General features: G+C 41.5%; 1 protein-coding gene across 1 annotated transcript in view; it reads left to right on the top strand.

The window, feature by feature from the left end:
- SVIL (supervillin) overlaps positions 1 to 22,997 on the top strand; it is a 142,901-nt gene that overhangs the window by 80,458 nt on the left and 39,446 nt on the right. Inside the window, exons 18-23 of the mRNA XM_042781163.1 lie at positions 9,640 to 9,787; positions 16,579 to 16,668; positions 16,760 to 16,846; positions 17,783 to 17,960; positions 20,782 to 20,954; positions 22,406 to 22,561. Of these exons, the coding sequence (XP_042637097.1) occupies positions 9,640 to 9,787; positions 16,579 to 16,668; positions 16,760 to 16,846; positions 17,783 to 17,960; positions 20,782 to 20,954; positions 22,406 to 22,561 (832 nt within the window). The remainder of the gene's footprint in view (positions 1 to 9,639; positions 9,788 to 16,578; positions 16,669 to 16,759; positions 16,847 to 17,782; positions 17,961 to 20,781; positions 20,955 to 22,405; positions 22,562 to 22,997) is intronic.

The raw sequence follows: 22,997 nt of genomic DNA, 5'->3' as shown, positions 1-22,997 counted from the left end.
GCACCATCCCTACTGTAAGCCAGGGTCTTCAGGACTGGTTCATTAATTGACCTCAATAAGAGACCCACTGAATTTTATTTATGACTATATAAGGTAGACAACAGGTCATTAATTATAAAGTGTAAATTTTCCTATCTTGAATTTTGAAACAGTATAAAAAGTGTAGGAGTTCTAATGGTACAGTGGTTAAGGCATTCAGCTGCTAACCAGAAGGTTGGCAGTTTGAACCCACCAGCCACTCCACAGGAGAAAGAGGTGGCAGTTGGCTTCCATAAAGATTACAGTGTTGGAAACCCTATGGGGAAGTTTTACTCTTGTCCTATAGGGTCGCTATGAGTCAGGATTGATTCAATGGCAGTGGGTTGTAAAATCTCTAACTATTATGACTGTTTGACTTGCTCGTTAAGACAGCCTACCATTTGTATGTTGTCCTTGTACTAGGATTTGAAAAGGATACCTTGAAAAAATAAGTTTCTATCAAAGAGTTTCTCCAAACAAAACAAATTTAAGGTGCCCTAACTAGCATCTCATTTTGGGTGCTATATGGTAAGAAACTATTCTTTTGGCCCTGTAATAGATTTTTTGGAACCAAGTTAGAATTTTCCTTTTTTGTACTAAAAGATCAATCATGTCTCAGAGAATATATAACTTAACAGCTGTTACTTGCTTTCCAATTTCACCCTCCCTACCCATTCCCCTACCCCCCACCCCCTATCCCCCAGAAAAACACCAGGATCGATGATTTGGATCTTCAAGCTCTAATTAAGTACCCAGCAGACTATTATTTCCTATGAGAAATGATTTAGGTTCTTTCTCCTCTCTCATTCTCCTGTTTGTCCTTATTTTTAGCTTATATTTAGTTCTTCTCTCTCCTTTTCTTGGTTTAGTTTAGGCCAATGCTAAACTAACTTAAACATTTTTGCTTCTTGTAACATACGTAATTTGTTTTCAGATGGTAAAGTCACTTGGCCTGGCCCACACTGTGTGGAATGTGTGCCATTTGAGCTTTATTGCTGTATATTTTCCTCCAGAGTAACTCGTTCCACCAAAGGAGTGAGGAAAATGAAGCAAAGTCTTTGAAACGTCTTGAAGACATGATTAAAACCCCTCATCTGCTTCTTAGCCCCAGCTTGATATTTGATATCCCACTGTCCGGCAGTAGGGTCAGGTCAATGAATCAAGAGAAGGTCTATGATGTCCCCAAAACAAGTGCCAGAAAATTCTAGGCAGGTGAATCTGTCATAGTCATGATTTCATTGCCTGCTGTTACTGAAATCCCAAATCACAATTCCAGTGAATCTAGTCAATTTTAAGAAAGAGGGAAGGGGGCACAGAGAAAAAGGTTGGGTGTGTGATCTGCAAATTAAAGGTTAGTATCCTTCTGTTGTGATCTGGGTTTACTTGGTTGACATTTCCGACACCCAGCTGTGTGAGCATGTGCATGCTTCTAATTGAGCCCAAGCACAAAGGACTTGACAATCGTTGTGACACCCTAACGTGACCCTTCTCTTCCAACCCTCTGCAATGTTTCCTATTTGTTTTAACCTGTAGGAAGAAGGAGGATTTACAGATGATAATGCCATTTCTAATCTGCTTTGGGTAAGCCTGACTCTAACCTAGGTGTCCTCTAGCTTAAGGCTAGAGTTATGCCTCGCCATCTTGGTTATTTATAATTTGGATCACTTATGGTTCCCCTTTGTGCCCTCTCTGGTTTTCCTATTCTGAAACATGATGCCACCTTTGTCCAGATGGAGAGCTCATCTTGTTTCCTTATTGTTTATTTTTTTAAATAATATAGGAAAAAAATTGTAAAGGCTTTAAAGAAGATCCTATTTTTTAAGTGTTAAAATTACCAGTGAAAGTCATGGTTCCCCACTCTGCAATTGAATATCTTATATCAGTTGCGGTCATCTTGACTTTAATTCTTTTAATTCCTGCCCCAAACTCACTTGGGTATATTTACTGTGCTTGTGTGAATTTATTTTACCATTATTAAAAAAAACTAAACAAATAGGAAGGACCCTCTTGAAAAGAGAAGTGAAATTGCAATGAGTAAATTAACATCTAAAGAGTCTCCCAGTAGCCCTGTGGTTTAAGCACTTGGCTGCTAACCAAAAGGTCATGGGTTTGAATCCACAAGCCACTCCTTGGAAGAAAGAAGTGGCAGTCTGCTTCCATGAAGATTACAGCCTTAGACCCTATGGGGCAGTTCCACTTGTCCTGTAGGTTCGCCAGAGTCAGAATAGACTCCATGGCAATGGGTTTGTTTTTTTCTGTTTTTTGAGTTCTAAATTTAACATTGTATTAGAAAAAAAGCATTGTTTTTGTCTCTCCCCACCCCTACCCCTGCTCTGATAAATCTTTTCTCTTTTCACCTCTAATCCTCTTGCTTTGCTCTATAGGAACCTGTATATGCTTCTACTTATTCTCCTGCTATACCTGCTGCCCATAAATACCTGTCTTTTGTATCTATTAATCAGGTGAGGAAAAGCCTATGTATATTCAGCCTCATTGCAATTTCTTAGCTGTAAGGAAGCACTTTTCTTTCATTTGGGGACATAACCCCTTTGCTGCATTTCACTGTGTGAGTGTGTGTGTTTTTAATCAGCTATTCATACATTTAGGGTCAAGGGCATGTGTTGTCTCCTTACTCAGACTTTTAGGTAGCCCTGATGGTGTTAAATCACCTCATGTTCTTGAAACCAGTTTTTGAGGAAGGTTTCCCCTTTTAATCCCCCAGCTTTATATCCTGAATTAAGTCAAAAACAAAAACAAAAAAAACACTTGCTGTCAAATCAGTTCTGGGTCATGACAACCCCATGTGTGCTCTGTAGAGTTCTCACAGAGTTGGAGTTCGCCCAGAAGCACCTTGGAAGAAAGGCCTGGTGATCTACTTCCAAAAAATCTGCCATTGAAAAATGCTACTCACAGAGTAGAGCCCACAGTTCTACTCTGACACACATGGAGTCGCCATGAGTCAGTCAATTCAACAGCCACTGGTAAGGTTGCGTAACTAAAAATAGTTTATGTTTCAACTATTCTTTCAGGGTTATTAATTAATAAAACAGATCTTTGAATGAGAGGCTCAAGATTTCAATTATTAAGTTGACAGGTGTCAAGTGGATCCTCTTTTTCTTCCTTCTTAATATATGGACTCTCCCCATTTCTTCTCCCTGAGGCTGCCACCTTCACGCTCCTTGGTTCCTTTCCTTTGCAGTTGGACATGCTGGTTTGGGAGACACTACCCACTCTGGTAGCATAGTGCCTAAGGTACTTGACTGTTAACCAGAAGGCTGGCGGTTCAAACCCACCAGCCACTCCTTGAAAGGAAGGTTGGGCGATCTACTTCCGTCGTGATAATGCCTTGGAAACCCAAGGAGGGGTCTCTGTGATCCGACTTGACGGCACATAACACCACCACCACCTGTACATCCAACCAGTGCCCACCCCTGAGAAGGAGAGTCAAATCTCAAGCAGATTTGCAGCTCCATTACTAATAGAGGAAATGAATTTTTGGTGGTGGTGGTGGTTCTTAATAAGCCAATATTAAACTTTAAAGAAAAAGATATATTATTAGAGATTGTTTAAGTATATATTTTTTCAAGTTTCAAAAATACCATTTTGCAATAGCAATTTATGTTTTATCCCTTTAAATTTAAAATATCTATTTTTTCCCTTCATAAAATAGCTACATATGTTTTTTATTCCTTGTCTATTTGTTTATGTAAGTGTTTGACATACCAGTTCTGTAGCAGTAGCTCATTGGTCTTCTCTGAGGTCTAAAAATCCCTTTTCTTTCCTTCAGTGGTACTTTGCATTTATACAGCAAGCAAGCTTTTTCTAGATAAAGCTGATTTGTCTGTTGTTCTGGCTTCAACATGCATTCTCTTCTTCCTCACACACTTTAGGACGGTATCAGAAAAAGACTCCAGTGGATTCCTCTCCTTTCATTTTAGGAGCTGGTGGATGATGACAGGACCAGATCAGAGTTGCTTTGGGGTTTAAGCCCAGCTGTGGTCTTTTCTTTATCTCTCGTTCAGGCTCCCTGAAGCTGTGTGCACTGATGATGGTGGATGGAAATCACTCAGAAGGAGTGGCGAAAAAGAAATTTCCTTCCACAGGGCACAGAATTTAGCAAGTGTAGCATTTTGGGAAACTAAGAAGTTCTCATTTGTCTTTTTACCTTATTCCCATCACTTGACATATGCTCTTATAATTTCTTTCTCTGATTTAGTTTATGTAGATATATGCAAGATAAAATTTTTAAAGACAGATTGCAACTTGTTCTTTCCATAAAGATCTCTGGTTGCAGAAGAGGTTTACTCTTAAAGCTGCACCAATAGTAATAAATACAAGTTCATTCTGCTCTTTCTTGTACATATCACTGTGTCAGAAACAATAAGTGAAACTTGAGCTATGATTTCTCAGTAGACTTAGAGACACAGGCAAACCCAGTAGTAACAAGGTGGTAACCTGAAAACGCACATGCTCACACATACACACATTCACACATATTCTCCCACAGATGTACACACTCATACATATACATATGCACACACTCACATTTACACACACTCTCAGACATGCACACACATATTCACACAGATACTCTTATACACATACATACATACATACATATGTGCTGACACAGGCAAAACCCATTACCATCAAGTCAGTTCTGACTCATAGCAACCCCCATTGGGTTTCCAAGGTGGTAAATCTTTACAGAAATAGATTGCTCTATCTTCCTTCTGTAGAGCGACTGGTGGGTTTGAACCACCATCCTTCTGGTTAGCAGTCAAATGCCTTAGGCATTGCACCACCAGAGGCTCCTTACATACATTCACACACACTCATATATATGCATGCACTCTCACACACCTGCACACACTCTTACATCTACACATAAACACACACACATACACACGTACATATTCTCAGTCCCTCCCCCACCAGCCACCAGCTCTCACCACCTCTTCTCACACATACATAGGATCTGTATTTGAAAGAGTGAAAGGCAGGTGGAATGGGGCTTGTGTTGATATTCTGCTCAACTGGCTCTTACTGCCCCACTGTCAACCCTAATCATCATCAACTAAATCTTGGAAATGACACAATACTTATTACAATAGCTATTATGTCCTTCTCTAAAAGAGGAAAGAAAAACTTAGGAGGGAAAGAAAAGACAATAATGAAGTCTTAAGCTAAAAAAAAGAAAAATCAAATGGACAATGATGTCCATCTTGTTTTACCTTTTGAGTTCTAAAATTTAATACCAACTGTGATAAATTCTATTAGATTCTTCCATGAATAAATCACGTATATTGTATACCCAGTTATAAAGCCAGGTAAAGTCAGCAGGATCTGTTGTTGTTATGTGCTGTTGAGTCAGACCCGACTCATAGCGACCCCTCCTTGGGCTTCCAAGGCGGTATCACTATGGAAGTAGATTGTCCCATCTTCCTTCCAGGGAGTGGCTAGTGGGTTTGAACCACCAGCCTTCTGGTTAGCAGTAAGTGCCTTAGGCACTACGCTACCAGAGCTCCTAAACCAACCCCAAGGAGCCCTAGTGGTGCAATGGTTAAGCTGGTAACCAGAAGGTTGGTAGTGAACCCACCAGCCACTCCACAGGAGAAAGATGAAGCACTCTGCTTCTGTAAAGATTTACAGCCTTGGAAACCCTATGGGGCAGTTCTACTCTGTCTTAATGGGTCACTGTGCATCAGAATCAACTTGACAGCAGTGGTTTTAATGGGTTTTAAACCCACCCTTCTAAGTCACAAAATTAAGAAACTTCTAGAGAAGCAAAAATTTTTATGTTTAATATTATCACTTAGAAGGGAGAAGAAATATTCCTTTTTTTATGTTTAATATTACCACTTAGTGGGAAGGAAAATTTCCCTTCTTGACATAAATCTGGCAAACTAATATAAGCTTTAAATCCTAAAATCTGTTTTATCATCCCAGTGCTCATATTCATCACATTCACGTGGGAGCTCTAGGGAAATCAGAATGCTAAGGAAAATGAATTTTTTGATGTGGAGATGCCTTTTTACTGAGGCCATAACCACACCACACTACCCCACCCTGAATGTTGGAGATGTGTTACTCTGACTTCACCCACAGATCTAGCTCTCTCTGGCCCATTGGAGAAGCAGATGTTTTTGTCACTTTATACATTTCTAGACATATTCTAAGCCAAGTGCCATATTGGTATGATTAAAATTCACTTGTGAGCCTTCATTTTCAAAGGAAACTCTCTCTCTGTTGAATGTTGATGAGGTCTTCCCGCAGGGTGAACCTCATAGTTTAATAAGGGTGTGTGCTTCAGAGACACTAGGTTAGTTGGAGTCAAGGTCATGTCTCTAATTGTGAGAGAGCAAGTTAAGGAAAGAGTTTTAAAAATCCGTGTTAACTTTTATTTTGATAAAATTTCGAACTTATAGAAAGTTTGCCGTAAGAGGCAACACACTTCCATACACCCCTCATGAGTGAATTTATGTACATTGGCTCACTCACTCCGTACCTTTCTCTTTCTCCCTCCTTCCTGGGTCTTTCCCTGACTTGTCCCTCTTCTCTCCATTCGTCTTCCTTCCATTTCCCTCTCATATCTTCCTCCTTCCTCTTCTGTTCCCCCTTCCTTCTCTCTCTCCCTAGGCCTTGTGTGTGTGTGTGTGTATTTTTTTTTTTTTTCCCCTCTAAACCACACAAGAGTATCTTGGAGATATCCTGCTCCTTTGCCTTTCGATCCTTCTGTGTGTGTTTCCTAAACTCTGAGATTTTCTCTCACTGAAGTACAATACACTGATCGAGATTAAGAACTTAAACATTGCTACAATGTTGACCTGGTCCATAGTCCATGTTCAAATTGCACTGATTTCCCCCCGCTAATTTTCTTTTTCAAGGAGCTCTGCTAGTTCAATAGTTAGGCATCCGGCTGCTAATCAAAAGGTGGGTGGTTTGAACCTACCAGTAATTCCTAGTGATCTAGGAATGATGATTGGGGCAATTCAACTCAGTCCTATAGGGTTGCTATGAGTCAGAATCTACTCCATAGAACACAACAACAGCAATGTCCTTTCTAGCTACACCCATTGGAAGAAAGATGAGGCAGCCTGCTTCTTTGGTGAAGTTTCCTAGCCTTGGAAATGCGAAGCAGGTTGCTGTGAGTCAGAATCAACTGGATGGCACTGAGTTTGGTTTTTTGGTTTTATCTAGGATACAAGGGGGGTTCAGGCATGGCATTCCACTGTCCAAAAAGGTTTTTAACCTAATCTGAATTACCAAACATCTCAGAATTAGTTCTGGCTGAGAGACTGCTTTGTAAAAGAATCCTGTCCACAGAAGATTCATAGACTAGATGGTACAAGAGTGCATATTTATGACCTAAACTGAATTTTATCACTAGAAAGGAAGGAAAGAGTCTTTTCCTATATTTATTCTCTCCACCCAGGTTCCTCTTCGTTCTAAGACTTTAAGAAAATGAACTGTGCAGGTCTCTATTCTCTTCCTGTCCTTCATGAATCTGGAAATCATTTCTTGTTGGTCAATTAAAGGGAAGCTAATTTGCCATATTGGGATGGAAATTTATGGGGAGAAAGAACCTTTGAGCAGCCCTTAGGAGGGACTTACCTCTTTGAGCCCCCAGTATTTCTGTTTTGTCTGGAAAAGGCCATATCTTCACCTTGACGTCTGTTGAGCATACTTCTAAGATTTCTTATTCTAAGAAGTAGCTCCTTATGAGTGGAGAAGAGCTGGGGAAAATGCCAGAAGACATTAAGGAGCACTCAACTGTAGTTTGAATACAAATGCCCTAGCAAAAATAGCACAAGTGAGGTTAAAGAAATAGAAGAAGCACAGGAGGTCACAGCCATCTTTCAGGGGCCCTGAGAGTGACTGCTCGAGGAGAGGACTGCAGGGGAAGTTCTTCATGCTCTGTGGAGAATGCTTTCCTTCCTTTCTTCCTCGGTGTTCCCTCAGCACCTGCCCCTCTGCTGGAGCACAGCCAGCCCCGCCCCAGCTCTTTATCCTGTCCACGCTCAGCTACACAGCAGGGTTTGTTGTAAAGGAGGGGTGGCTGTGAAGGAGGAGAGAAAACACACTGCCTCCTACCAACATTTTAGAACTTCCTGCCCTGGTATCACCCCACAACCATCATCTACACTCTTCCTCCCTGCCATGCTCCTTCCCCTCAGAGCCCTCCTGACTCCTCTGGCCTAAGGGCCTTGAGGCTCTTCCTCTGCCCCCATTCCTGCTTCCTGCCATCCCACCTTAGCCATATCACCCTCATTCCAGTCCCTACCTTAGTTCCTCCTCCTTTCCTGGTCCCTCTAATCACGTGGAAGCCCTGCTTCTGCCCCTAACTTGGCTACATCCGAACTCCCCAACCCCCAACTGCAGGCTGAATGAGTGCTGCCAGTAGCTTAGAGATTAAAGAGGCAGGGATTGCCAGAACCTTGGTTAGAAATGTTTGACAAAAAGCATTTTTTGAGTTTGGTTTTTTGGTTTATATACATATATGAAGGAGCTTTGGTGGCGTAGTTGATAAGGCTGCTCACCAGAAGGTCAGTGATTCAAACCCACCAACTGCTCTGCAGAAGGAAGATGGGGAGATCTACTTCTGTAAAGATTTTCGGCCTCAGAAACCCAATGGGTGTCATTATGGGTCAGAATTGATTCAAGGGCGGTGAGTTTGGGTTTTTTTTTTTTTTTGTATGTACGTATATATGTATTACGTATATATATGTATATATATGCATATATGTGTGTGTATAGGAGCTCTGGTGGCGTAGTGCCTAAGGCATTTGACTGCTAACCAGAAGGCTGGCAATTCAAACCCACCAGCCACTCCTCGGAAGGAAGATTGGGCTATCTACTTGTGTAGTGATACTGCCTCGGAAACTCAAGGAGGGGTCGCTATGAGTCAGATCCGACTGGATGGCAGTGAGTTTGGTTTTTGGTTTTAAACACCATGATATATAAATCGTGTGTGTGTATATATATAGATGTATGTATCTGTACACACACACACACACACACACATTCAGTCAATGGCACAGTTTGTCCTCAGCATCAGCTATATTATGGTTTAAATTTACTTCCTAAGCTGACGTGGTTGCCTGACTGCCCATACAGCATTGCTCCAAGAGAAAGCATTCTGAGTTCTAGAAAATCTTTTGATAGTCCACTTGATTCCTAATCAGCTTTCCCTACTGAATGAATAATTGACCGTGGTATTTGTGACCACACTTGGAAACAGTCTGCTCCTCAACTGTGTTTAGCTAGCTAGGTGAAATGGCACCCTCAAAACCCTGTCAACTTCATGGCCTGAGGACAATGTCTCTGTGTTTTGGTTTGTTTAGTATTTCAAGGGAACATTTTGGTGTCCCAAATAAATAGTGAAGAAAACCAAAGTTTTAACCTACGCTATTATTCATGGTGATCTCTAACCCAAGCTGGGAATAAAAAAGCCAAACCCATCTCAGAGACCATTTTAGATAGAGCACTCAGGGGCATCTCTGGTAGGTGTATTACTCATCCTTGTATGCCTGTGTTTGGGACCATGGAATGCTACCAGCTGGAATTCACATCTCTATCTTTCCTCTCCCCTATTCTCCCCTTCATACATCTTGTAAACAGCGGGTCACAGAAAGTCGAGAGAGCCAAATGACTATCGAGGAGAGGAAACACCTCATTACTGTGAGAGAAGAAGCCTGGAAGACAAAAGGCAAAGGGGCAGCCAACGACTCCACCCAGTTCACTGTGGCTGGCAGAATGGTGAAGAAAGGTCAGTGTGTGAGTGGGGGTGTGTGTGTGAGTGTGTGCATATGTGTGTGTGTGTGTGTACACATGTATATGAATGAGTGTGGGTACATGTATGGGAGTGTGAGAAAGTGAGTGTGTTTATATTTGTGTCTGTGCGTGAGTGTGTGTGTGTGTGGTAGTGTCCACCCATGGGGGGTGAGTGAAGGTGGTGTATGATAGCTCGATTTAAAAAAAAAAAAAAAACAAGCTGTGTGTTTTTTCACTTTTTAATCTTACTGAGGTTTTATGAGATATCCCTACTGGAAATCTTTTCGTTATATATAGTGTCATTTTCAACCTGAGAAACATAATCCAGTCAATCACAATTTCAAAATTTACCCATCTGGAAATTGAGCACAGGTTTTGGAATCAGTTGTAAATCTGCTAACAAATCTTTGTCTTTTCCCATAATTACTTTTAAATTGTTTCCATTTTCTTGTTATCTGGCAACTAGTTCACTCAAGTAAACCTTCCTTAAGAAAGAAACATTTCATCTCCTCTTCCCTGTAGGTTAATAACTAGTTCCCTTTGCATCACATCTGATTTCTTTGTCTTACAAAGCCTGATTACCAGATGTGTTTTCAGTAGATGTCTGAAAGATGCATCCAGTTCCCAGGAAGAGGAATTTCTCTGGAGAGAGTTATTTCTGTGAAGCTTAGCTCAGAGAGACTGTCCTCAGGCCATGAAGTTGACAGGGTTTTGAGGGTGCCATTTCACCTAGCTAGATAATCATATTTGAGGAGCAGGCTGTGTCCAGGTGCAGTCACAAATACCACTGATTTGAAGCCCATAAATTTATAAAATAGACATTTCACTTAGTTAGTAAGGTCCTCAGGGGAGCTTTGTGATACTATGGAAATGTACGGGGCTTGATTTTCTGTCCTGTAGGAAACGGTTAAAATTTGGGATCCTTTTGTGACCTAAAGGAGGTCTGGTGGTATAGTGGTTAAGGCATTTGACTGCTAACCAAAAAGTCAGTGGTTCAAACCTACCAGCTGTTCTGTGAACGAGAGATGGGGCAGTCTGCTTCTGTAAAGATACAGCCTTGGAAACCCAAAAAGGGTCGCTGTAAGTCAGAATCAACTTGATGGCAGTGAGCTTTGGTATTTTGTTTTTTTGTGACCTATGGATCACCAAAAACCTAGGTACAAACTGTTAGCACCTTGGCTGTGAACTGAAAGGTTGGACATTTGCGTTCACCCAAAGGCACTTTGGAAGAAAGACCTGGTGATCTACTTATGAAAAGTCAGCTATTGAAAACCCCATGGAGCACAGTTCTACTCTGACACCCATGTGATCACCATGAGTCCAAATCGATGGCAACTCAGTTTTCATTTTGTTATCTACATGCACATATTTTGATTTTCTAAGCCAAATTCTAAATTAACAGTAGAGGTTTAAATTTGAATTTGAAAGCAAAATTCTAAATTAATGGTAGAAGTTTTCACATTCACTTAGAGCAACTTACATTTTCACTAGCTTTATAGGTTTATCTCCTCTTTCTCAAAATCTTTAGCAATCCTCACTCTTCTGAATCATGCCAATTAGTGCCAATTCACTTCAGCTGTATGATAAAATATTGGCAGAAGACAGCAAGTGAGGGAAAACCCCTGAATTTTGATTAACTAAATCTTGGTGGAAGAATCCTTCTTAACAACCTCTTCTTACTTAATCTTGATATCGTCAAAAGATAGGAGAAGACAGTTTGCTCTCATTGAAGAGGCAGCACCTAACTACAAGCATACCTCGTTTTATTGCACTTCACTTCATTGTGCCTCGCAGATGTTTTTTTTTTTTTTTTTTTTTTTTACAAATTGAAAGTTTGTGGCAACCCTGCATCAAGCAAGTCTATCGTTGCCATTTTTCCAACAGTATGTGCTCACTTTGTGTCTCTCTGTCACATTTTGGTAATTCCCACAATATTTCAAGCTCTTTCATAATGCTATTGTGTACTTAATAGATCACAATGTAGTGTGAACATAACTTTTATGTGCACTGGGAAACCAAGATATTCACATGATTCACTTTATTGCAGTGGTCTGGAACCAAACTCACAGTATCTCGGAGGTATACCTCTACTTTCTTTAACAAAGCATGGAACTGTGCAATCATGTTACACTACTTCAACATGAGTCTGTCTCTGTTTTAGCAAAAGAGGAGCCTTGGGCCCAGAGCAATCCAGTAGAACTCAGGCTGGGAACTTGGCCTAGAGCATGAGTCTTCTAACTTAATTTCTAACACAGACTTTTATCCTAATGGCTTTCTACTTTGGTTTCTTTTCCTATCTTTAAAAAAGAAAAAAAAAAAAAAAGAATTTATTTGTAAGTGGGCCTTTACTCTGAAATATCACCACACCTGTCTACAGTAATGTCAGAAGTAGAATAACCACCTTACACTTCCCAGTGCTTGGCTAAACCAGGAGCTTAGAGGACCGTTGTCTGGCTAGTGCTGAAGTGACTGGATAATTTTCCCTTAGGGAGGTCTGGAGAGCAAGGTGAGAATAGTTGCTATACCTCAGAGAATGAGTTTGCTTTTCCATTTTCCTGAATAAATCAGAGATCTTTATTTAACTAAGGCAGTTGACTGCTAACTAGAAGGCTGGTGGTTCAAACCCACCAGCCCCTCCTCAGAAGGAAGATTGGACAATCTGCTTCCATAGAGATACCGCCTCAGAAACCCAAGGAGGGGTCACTATGAGTCAACAGCAGTGGACATACGGCATGCATAAGGCGCTCTGGGGCATAGTGGCTAAAAAGCATTTTGGCTCCTAACCAAAAGGTCAGCAGTTTGAACCCCACCAGCCACTCCACAGGAGAAAGATTAGGCAGTCTGCTTCCATAAAGATTTACAGCCTTGGAAACCCTATGGGCAGTTCGGCTATCCTAGTGGGTCACTATGTATCACAGTCAACTGGATGGCAGTGGGTATAGGGCATACATAAGGAGCTCTGGTTAAAGCATTCAGCTGCTAACTAAAAGGTCAGCGGTTTGGACCCACCAGCCACTCTGTGGGAGAGAGATCAGGCAGTCTGCTTTTGTAAAGATCTACAGCCTTAGAAACCCTATGGGGTATTTCTACTCTATCCTAAAGACTTGCTGTGTGTCAGAATCAACTCAGTGGCATTGGTTTTGATTTTTCGGTTTTAGTTGGCATGCATGAGGTCATTGGTGGTTCATTGGTAGAATACTCGCCTTCTATGTGAGAGGCCCAGGTTCAATTTCCAACCAATGTACCTGTCAGTGGAGACTTGCATGTTGCTATGATGCTGAATTAGTTTCAGCAGCTTTCAGATTAAGGCAGACTAGAAAGGCAAGCTTGGGAATCTACTTCTGAAAATCAGTCAGTGAAAACCCTTTGGATCATAATGGTCCATCCTTAACTGACCATGAGGACAGCACAGGACCACACAGCATTTCCTTCTGTTGTGCATGGGGTCACCATGAGTCCAGAACCTACTCAACAGCAGCTAGTAACAGCAGTGTATGGCTTGATCAGGAAGCAATCTTCTTGCACATCTGCTTATAATCTCATGAAAAAATTATACCCTTATTGTCCGGTATTTGTTACCACCAGCTGGGTTACATGTTTCACTTGTGTCACAAGCTCTTTCCAGTTTACAGAGACAGAGCTTCCAATTTACATTTGCTGCAGAATAAAGAAACCCCTACGCTTCAGCCTGCGGAGGCTGCCTGTCTCATCAGGCTATAATGGCACCCTTCTACAGCTCTGGGTGAACTCAGACCAGCAAGCTGCCAGGCAGTGCAGCCTGGTGCTCACTCTCTCACCCCATGGTCCTCTTTCTCCCCTAGCCTTGTTAGGCCGTCCTCCCTTTCTGAACCTTCTAGATTGCACTTAACAATGAATTAGTTTTCCGCAAGATCTTTGAGGTATCCTAGGATGCTGCTGGAAGAAAAGTATTCAACGTATACCTTTGAATAAGAGAATGTGAAATTGTTCCCAGGTAACTAGTTATTGAATGTAGCATTCTTTCTTTCTTTCTTCGTTTTTATTGTGATTTGGGTGAAAGTTTACACAGCAATTTCACTTTTCATACAGCAGCTCACATACTCTTTGTCTCATGACATTGGCTGCAATTTCCCACAATGCAACAGCTCTCCTCCCATTTCCTCCCCATAGCCCCCTCTTCCCTGTGTCCTTCCCACCCATGCACTCCTGCCCCCGAACTGTCTCCCTGTACGTACACAGCCCTTCTCTTCTCCCATGATTATTCTCTAAGGAGTGTATCTACCTAATGCACATGTTCAGCTCATATGCCTGTCTTTTGTTTGGCTGGAAGCCACAGGAGTGGGTTCAATTCCAGACCTGAAGAGCAGCTAGGGGCCATAGTCTCAGGGGTTTCACTGAGCTCTATCAGACCAGCAAACTTGGTCCTTTTTTGAATGTAGCATTCGTTTTTAAAGTTTTTTTTTTGGGGGGGGCGTCCTTCTTATTTTGTATTCACATTTTGAATTTAAATCTTTATGCCCCACTACATTACCGGACACTCTGTATCTCTAATCGAAAAGACGTTCTCACTATCTGGAGCTCTTTAGCGTGTTGCTGCCAAAACAGGGCAGCAGGGGGCGATGTGGCTGCAGTTATACCCACAAGCTCTAACCATGCAGAGAGAGATTTAGCTATCGCTTTGGAAATCAACCTTCTGAGTCAGCGTTGTTTGTTAGCTGCACAGTTAATGACCTCCTCTGCTGATGGCTCCTAAGCATCCTTTCAGTAGATTATGATTTACCGTCCCAGTCTGTAATAAAAACCTGGTACACCAAATTTTACTTATCTTTATTATTCGGCAAGACAGTTTTCTTTTCTCACTGTAATAAAACCTTTGCAATTCTTGTAATTGAAATGGTTTTTTAAAATTTTATTGACACCATCTAGCAAATATACATACATATGGAGGAGTGCTTCTAGAATATTACCTAAAAGTTCAAACCGCATCTCGGTATTTTTCCTTAAAACTTACACACTATAATACATGCCTCTCTGGATCGCAGAAATAAATGGTAGAGTGATTCATTCATTTATTTTTCCTTGTAAGTTATACCCCCCCCCAAAAAAAAAAAAAAAAAAACATACTGCCGTTGAGTCAGATCCGACTCATAGTGACCCCTCCTTGGGTTTCCAAGGCGGTATCCCTACAAATCTGGTAGTGTAGTGCCTAAGGCACTTGACTGCTAACCAGGAAGGAAGATTGGCAATCTACTTCTGTAGTGATGTTGTTGTTATGTACCGTCGAGTCGGACCCGACTCATAGCGATCCCTCCTTGGGTTGCCAAGGCAGTATCACTACGGAAGTAGATTGCCCCATCTTCCTTCCGAGGAGTTGCTGGTGGGTTTGAACCACCAACCCTCTGGTTAGCAATCCAGTGCCTTAGGTACTATGCTACAGTGCCTCAGAAACCCAAGGAGGGGTCGCTATGAGTCGGGTCCAACTCAGTGACACATAACAGCAGCAGTCACTACAGAAGTAGATTGCCCAACCTTCCTTCCAAGGAGCAGCTGGTGGGTTTTAACTGCCGGCTTTCTGGTTAGTAGTCACATGCCTTAGGGACTACGCCACCAGAGCTCCTGTAAATGATAGTGACTTACATTTTCTCCTGATGTTGCTTAGAGTGTCCTTGTCATCTAAGGATTTCACATGTATTAAAAATGAATCCAAAGAACATTACCATATCATTTTGGTCATTGTAAATGTACTGTTCATTTCCTTTGCCAGCCCCTTTTACTTAGGTTAGGGAAAAAATATCCCCCCCTACCCCCCCTTCTCCCACCGACGTTTCTTGTTTCAGCTAGATTCCTTCTCTGTGCTGGAATTAGTTCTTTCCCCTTCACACATTCCTTGCCATTTATCCTTTAAAAATCCCACACACACATACTCTGCTTCTTCATAAAACCAAACCAAAACCAAACTCATTGCCCTTGAGTCAGTTCCGACTCATGGCAATCCCATGTGTGCCAGAGTAGAACTGTTCCATAGAGTTTTCTTGGCTGAAATCTTTATGGAAATAGATTGCCAGGTCTTTCTTCCATAGCACCACAGAGTAGTTTGAAACTGCCAGTCTTTCGATTGGTAACCCAGTGTAAACCATTTGCACCATCCGGGGACCTTAGGTTCCTCCATAAATGTATGTGGAAGCATATTGCCAGTTCAAGCCACACAAAAGACATTGCAGCATACTCTCCAACAATCACAAATCCATTAAAATCTACGCTCTTGTGTTTCTTGTAAAAGATTAACACTCCTCAGGTTATTGCTCAGTGCATCCACACTCTGAGTGATGCCCCCAAGGCCAGACTGTTCCTACCTGGAGGAGAACTCCAGTGCTAGGGGCCCACTTGCTGGTTAGCATGACACAGCTCATTCTTTACTTGCTCTGTGAGAGATGGTACAAATATATTTTCCCCTAAACTACCACACAGACACATTCACGGAGCCTCCAGAATTCACAACTCCATTAGTTTAAGTATATTCCGATTGCTTCATCCATTCTTCTGTTTAGTTTACATGACATTGGACGTGTTTCCCAACATGTCTTCATTGTTCACTTTGGAACGGAAGTTGCTCTGATACTTCGAAACAATAAAAGCCTGTCTACATTTGCAGTTGTCCTACATAGTTGTACTTCCTGCCAATTGTGTATGTATGTAAATGCTATAAATTATAAAATCTGCACTGGGGTTATTGCAATCCATCAAGGTTCTGAGAATTTCTAGAAAATGGAACTGAGCTACTAACTAGCTCCTTTGTTTGCTCTGCAGGTTTGGCATCACCTACCGCCATCACTCCAGTAGCTTCCCCTCTTTGCAATAAAACAAGGGGCACTACCCCAGTTTCCAAACCCCTAGAAGGTAAGTTGTCAAGAAACCCAATAGAACAATGGACTTGTGGTCAGAAGAGGACTTAGTGGCACTCTTTCATTGATGGTTTCTACTTGCTTAGATATTGAAGCCAGGCCAGACATGCAGTTGGAATCCGACCTGAAGCTGGACAGGCTGGAGACATTCCTACGAAGGCTGAACAGCAAAGGTAGGTAACAGATGCCCAAAGAGAAGCTTTGGTTTCTGTGCTTACAGAACATTAATGTGTGTCTTCAATGAGTATCAAGGAAGCCTAACAACACTTGCTCTTCTATCAAAACCTCTATGTCCCTATTTTGGTAACTTTTCTCCTCAACTGAGTTGTCTTCTTTCCTTTATAACTTCCCTGATCTGTATTTTTAAGCATTGTCGTTGTTGTAAGAGCAGAAATGAAGTTACTGATCAAGATGGTTTGGTTCACCAAGCTCTGATGCACTTGATAATGTACTTAATCAGAGCCCCCCAAAAAAACATTTGTTTCTGAATCTAAACCCCTGGGATATGAGCCAGTCAGAATTGTAAACTCAGTAATTTTGCTGTTAACCCTGAATGCAGATCATTGTACGTACGCAAAGTCAACATAACCTTGGTCTGATGAACTTTAAATTTTATGTATCAACCTCAAGTAAGGTAAAAGCTGATATTATTTCTTATAATCACAAAATATTCCTAAAAGAAAATTTTTATAAATAAATGTTGAAATAAATATTTCAATACAAAAGTCAGTAAAGTACACAGAATAAAATAGCTTCTTTTTAAAAAAAACTTTTTATTGTGATTTGGGTGAAAGTTTACAGAGCAAGTTGGTTTCCCACAATTCATGCACATTTTTTTTTGTGACATTGATTCAAATCCCCACAAGGTAACAGCACTCCTTCCAGTTCCTCCCTCTGTTTACTGTTTCCATTTGTCCTTCTTTCCTGTCCCTTCCTGCCTTATGTGAGAAGTCAAGTAAGAGCCATGTAAGCATCCGTAGTGCTGCGTGTGTCTCCAGCATGTTTCCTCTCCTTCTGCAACTTAGGGGCAAAACGATTTTTTAAAACACTATGGGGCATAGTTGGAGTGATACACATCATATGTTGTTTATTTGCTCGTTTATTGATAGTTGGTGGGATGCAAGAAACTGTCCTCACTGTCACTGGTAAATCTGTTAAAGAAGTGATGAAGTTGGATGATGATGAAACCTTTGCCAAATTTTACCGCAGCATGGATTATACTACACAAAGAAGTCCCGTGGAGCTAGACGAGGACTTCGATGTTATTTTCGATCCCTATGCACCCAAGTGAGTCATTCCAGTCTCATTTGTTTCCCTCACTAAGAACAGCTTCTTTCCTCTGCCTCCACACAGTGTTTTTACAGGGATCTTCCCCACTGTGTTATCTTCTGCAATAGAACTCCTTTGCATTCCAAATTACTCTTTCCTAGAACCAGATGCATAGTTCTGTGGGATGGATAAAATATTCATCCAACACAGATGTACTTTCAGGCAAAACAGCTTGTATACACAGCCTGTGGCACACATGTTGGTCCTGTTCCACAAAAATCGTCACTGGATTTTTTGACATAATTTGAACATGTTGTATGTTTTTATATTAGCATAGTTGTCACAGAAAATTTTATACCTGTCTTTCATTTGATGTAGTGAATTCTTACCCATAACATTGAAACAGTATTTGGATCATACTAGCTTAAATTAACACAGTAACTAGAAAAATCAATAAAGAATTTGGCTCACTTTATCATAATTCATAAAATCAGTGGGTCTGAGGGTTTTCTCAGTGAGTCCTAGATTCTCTCTTCACACAGGGACATGACTAAACCACCTAAGAGAAAGGTATTAAGGTGTTAGGATTCCTTCAGCTGCAAGTATCAGAAAGAAAACCAAGTTAAACTGGTTTAAGCAAAAAAGATGTAGAGGCATTTTACAGATCAGTCAGTGAAAGGGGCAGTCATGAGCTAGGTCCAGGCACATTAGCTTCCAGCAACTCATCACAATGTAATCACTCCTCCTCCCTTCCCCTCCCCTCCTCTCCCTTTGCTTCTCCCTCTCCCTCCTCTCTCCCTCTCACTTGCTCTCATGCTCACTAGTTCTCTCTGCACATCCCCTTTCGTCTGGCTTCACTATCAACCAAGTTGTAACCTACTAGTAGAAGATGACTCCATTGCTGAGTTTGTAGGTTACCTATCTGGCCCTCCTCCCATGTAGCTCCTCTTGCAGTTCCAGGCTTAATGTTCTTTGTTCCAGCTGAGCTCTACGTTCATCCCATCCCTGAACCAATCTTTGTGGTCAAGGGGATGGAAGATACTGATTGGCCAAAGCTGGGTCTCTCTTTCTATACTCCAGAGCCAAGGTGGGGGGTGGCAATGGAGTGAGGTAGTTCCTAAAAAGGAAAATCAAGATGCTGTTAGCAGAAGCGGAGTAGGGTATGCTGGGTAGGCAAAAATGACAGCTGTTCTCCACCACATTTACCTGTTCTGTCCACAGAATTTTCAGAGTGACAGTCTCCTTCAGAAGTCTCTCTTTTTCTGAGTTTACTCCCCATCAATTTCTCCTTAAGCCTGTCATTATATGTTTTTGTATATTAAATTGAAATGTTTCAATTTCCTACTTTAAAAAAAGAACAATTTGCTATTTCCCATTTTAAGATAATATTTTTCATAGATGGATATTTAACCATTTCTCAGTCTCCCCATCTAAATGTCTTTGTTTAAATTGTTATATGTAATAATTTAAGCACATTTATATGTATAGCTATACATGTTTAAACGTACATACACACATATCTACATGTATTTGTGTATGTATACATATATATACACACACACATATATACGTAGATAACTGTGTGTATGTACACTTAAACAAACGCACACAAACACATACACTAAAAAACAAACTCACTGCCATTGAGTTGATTCTGACTCATAGCTACCTCCATTGGGTTTCTGAGGCTGTAAATCTTTATGGAAGTAGATCACCCCATCTTCCTTCTGCAGAGCGGCTGGTGAATTTGAACTGCTGACCTTCTGGTTAGCAGCCGAATTCCTTATCCACTATGCCACCAGAGCTCCTTACACACATACACACACATACATAAATTTATTCAATGTTATTTATGAAGAGGACTCTAAGGTATAAGACACAGAGGGTATACTTTTGGAAGCTTAGAGTAGCAGCAGGAAACTATTGAGAGATCATGTAAATGGGTTCCTCCTCCTCCCTGGTCTGGTCTTCTGCCCCAGAGAGTTCTGTGAGTGTGTTTGTCATAATTGGTTTTGTAGTATTATTTTATTTCAGTTTATTCTTCCAAATGGCTACTTTTTTAGAGGAAGGTAATGGGTTAAGAACAGACTAGTTAAGGAGTGATGGTGAGAAAACTGAAAAAGTGTTGCCTAAGGTAAAGTTACAAGGAATTCTGGTGGTTACAGTGCCTAAGGCATTTGACTATCAACTAAAAGGTTGGTGGTTCATACCCACCAGCTGCTTCATGGAAGGAAGATAGGGCAATCTACTTTCGTCAAGATTTACCACCTTGGAAATGCGACAAGGGTTGCTATGAGTCGGAATCAACCCAATGGCAGTGAGTTTGGTTGTTTGGAGAATATAAAGTTTAGTCTGGAGAAAAGAAAATTAAATTGAGACAGAAAAGCTGTTGGTAAATTCTTGAAGGGCTTGCTAGTGACAGAAAAAGTAGAGATGTTGCCTACCCTATCCCAAAAGGAGAATTAGGCCACATGTATGGGTGGCAGGATAGGGAGATGACGCCTCGCTCCACAGGGGAAAAACTTGCTAACATCTAGCCTTGTGCAGCAGTAGACTCTGCTGCCCATGAAGGCCTGGACACCTCTCCAGGCAGAACCTGAGGGTGTGGGGTGAGTTGAAGGTTCTGCCATTGCCTGCACTCTTGACCTAAGTGGGCTCAAATTTTCCTTCCAGTTCTAGGATTCTGTGACTCCACATTGGGGCTGTGGCAAACAGGAGGAAAGATTGTAAGATTTATAAAGAAATCAGGAAATAAAATTGTGGAACCCAGTGCTTCAGGTCAGAGAACCTCAAGTAAGAGTTTTTCTAGTAAACTGGGCAGCTCTGCTTTGCTCCTCAGGCTGACCTCCTCTGTGGCTGAACACAAGCGTGCAGTCAGGCCCAAGCGCCGGGTGCAGGCTTCCAAAAACCCCCTGAAAATGCTGGCAGCACGAGAGGATCTTCTTCAGGAATATACGGAGCAGAGATTAAATGTTGCTTTCATGGAGTCAAAGAGGATGAAAGTAGAAAAGAGTGAGTATTTGGAAACTACCTCTGTACTTGGGAGCTGTGGGTTGGGGTGGGAGTAATGAATAGGGAGTGAGAATGTGGGCTCTGCTCTCTGTTCTTGCTTCAGGCTCAGCAGCTTTGCTCTAATCTGCCCAAGTATTTGGGATTCTAGAATTCTGAAACAGTAGTTTTCCTGGTGGAGGTAATGACATGAATAATCTTGATACTGTGAATGTGCTAGCTATCAATTTTATTTTCCTATAGGATTCATAAAGGGCAATGCTGGTACAGTGGTAGAAATCTCACCTTCCATGCAGGAAACCCAGGTTCAATTCCCTACTAGTGCCCCTCTGGTGCAGCCATCACCCATCCGTCAGTGGAGGCTAGTGCATTGCTATGATGCTGAACAGGTTTCAGAGGAGCTTCCAGACCAAGATGGAATAGGAAGCAAACATGATGACCTACTGCTGAAAACCAGCCAGTGAAAGCCCTATGGATCACAGCGATTTGGTCTGCTGCTGCCCATGGCGGTGGTGCAGGACTGGACAGCATTTTGTCCTCTGTTGCATGGGGTCACCACGGCTGAGGGTTGAGTCAACAGCAGTAGTCTGCATAAACCTATTTCCTAAAGCTTTTCTTAGAAATACAGTGTTTAGGTGAAATGGTTGTATTACTAACTGGTCTACTAAGACAGTATATTTCAACTTGCTTATGCCATAGAAATTGTGAAGGAGTCTTATATTTCTTCAGAGTTAGAATCTAATCCCAGTGAAATAATTTTTTTTTTTCTCCAGCATATATACTTGTTTAAGCAATAAGTTGGAGAAATAAAGACTTGTTGGCACCAATGTTATATACTTTTCCTCTTGTCTCCCATTCTTGGTGATTCAGGGGGTTGATTTGTGAAAACCGAATGCATTTGTTATTACGACTTCTCGCTATTACAGTCTTAGGTCCAAAAGCAAAGGACTTCAAGAGATCACTTTGTTTCCAGCAAAGACTAAAACTAAACCATCCTTTATAAAGTGTCTACTTTATACTATAATATATGAAGACTTTTGGTGAAAGGCATCCAACAGGCTTCCGCAAAATGCGTTCCAACATGTAAAAGCTGTTAGGAATGGTTACAGCTGCTTTCAGGGGAATTGCAGCAAATGAGTTCAGTGCTTGAGTTTATGCTAAAGTAGGTGGCCTGTAATGTCACTCAGTCCTTGTCTCTCTGCATGGTGAGGTGTAACACTTGTCAACATGCAGTTTATAACCTCCAATGTTGTATTTAATTCTTTGTACAGGGAATAACCTTTGACTTGCATAGTTTATCAGACTGGAGTTTGTTTCCCTTCCACCCTCAGGATGAACTTTAAAAGGAAAAAGATCGTGAGTCAGTGTTGAGCACTTTCTGATGGTAAACATTGTCATTTCATGTGAACATCTTGCTTCTCCCCGCTTTGTGTTTCCTTACTCAACCTGCCCAGTGTCCTCCAACTCCAACTTTTCAGAAGTTACCCTGGCAGGTTTAGCCAGTAAAGAAAACTTCAGCAACGTCAGCCTGCGGAGCGTCAACCTTACGGAGCAGAATTCCAACAACAGCGCAGTGCCCTACAAGAAGCTAATGCTGTTACAGATCAAAGGTATTTAAGAGTGGCATGGAGGAATTACACACTGGCCAAGGGGTTCTGTCTGGAAACATGGGGCGCCTTAGCTGCACCCTTTACTGCCTACAAGGGGAAGTCGCACACATTTTGAGAACCTACTGTATGCCAAACACTGTCTACCTCCTCTCATGAAGGGTCACAAAATCCCCGGGGGTAGGAAGTATCAGGCCTGCTGAGGCTTGGAGAAGTTAGTAAGGTGCCTGCGGTCACAGTGGCTGCTGTGAAATCAAATGTGCATGAACTGTTTTGAGTAAAACAAGTCTGCTTTGTAAATTTTCACCCACATCACAATAAAAGATTTAAAATTTAAAAAAAAAGAATCAGTACAGGTCAGAGGGAGAGACATACATTCCTGGAAGAGGAATCAGGGAAAACAAGGGTAAATGAAGTGGACCCAGATCCCACTCCAATA

The sequence above is a fragment of the Orycteropus afer genome, unplaced genomic scaffold (genome assembly GCF_000298275.1).
Source record: "Orycteropus afer afer isolate SDZICR_OR568_19922 unplaced genomic scaffold, OryAfe1.0 scaffold00090, whole genome shotgun sequence".
Taxonomy (NCBI): Eukaryota; Metazoa; Chordata; class Mammalia; order Tubulidentata; family Orycteropodidae; genus Orycteropus; species Orycteropus afer.
Note: the sequence above shows the minus strand (reverse complement) of the source record. Positions and strands in the feature narration are given on the sequence as shown.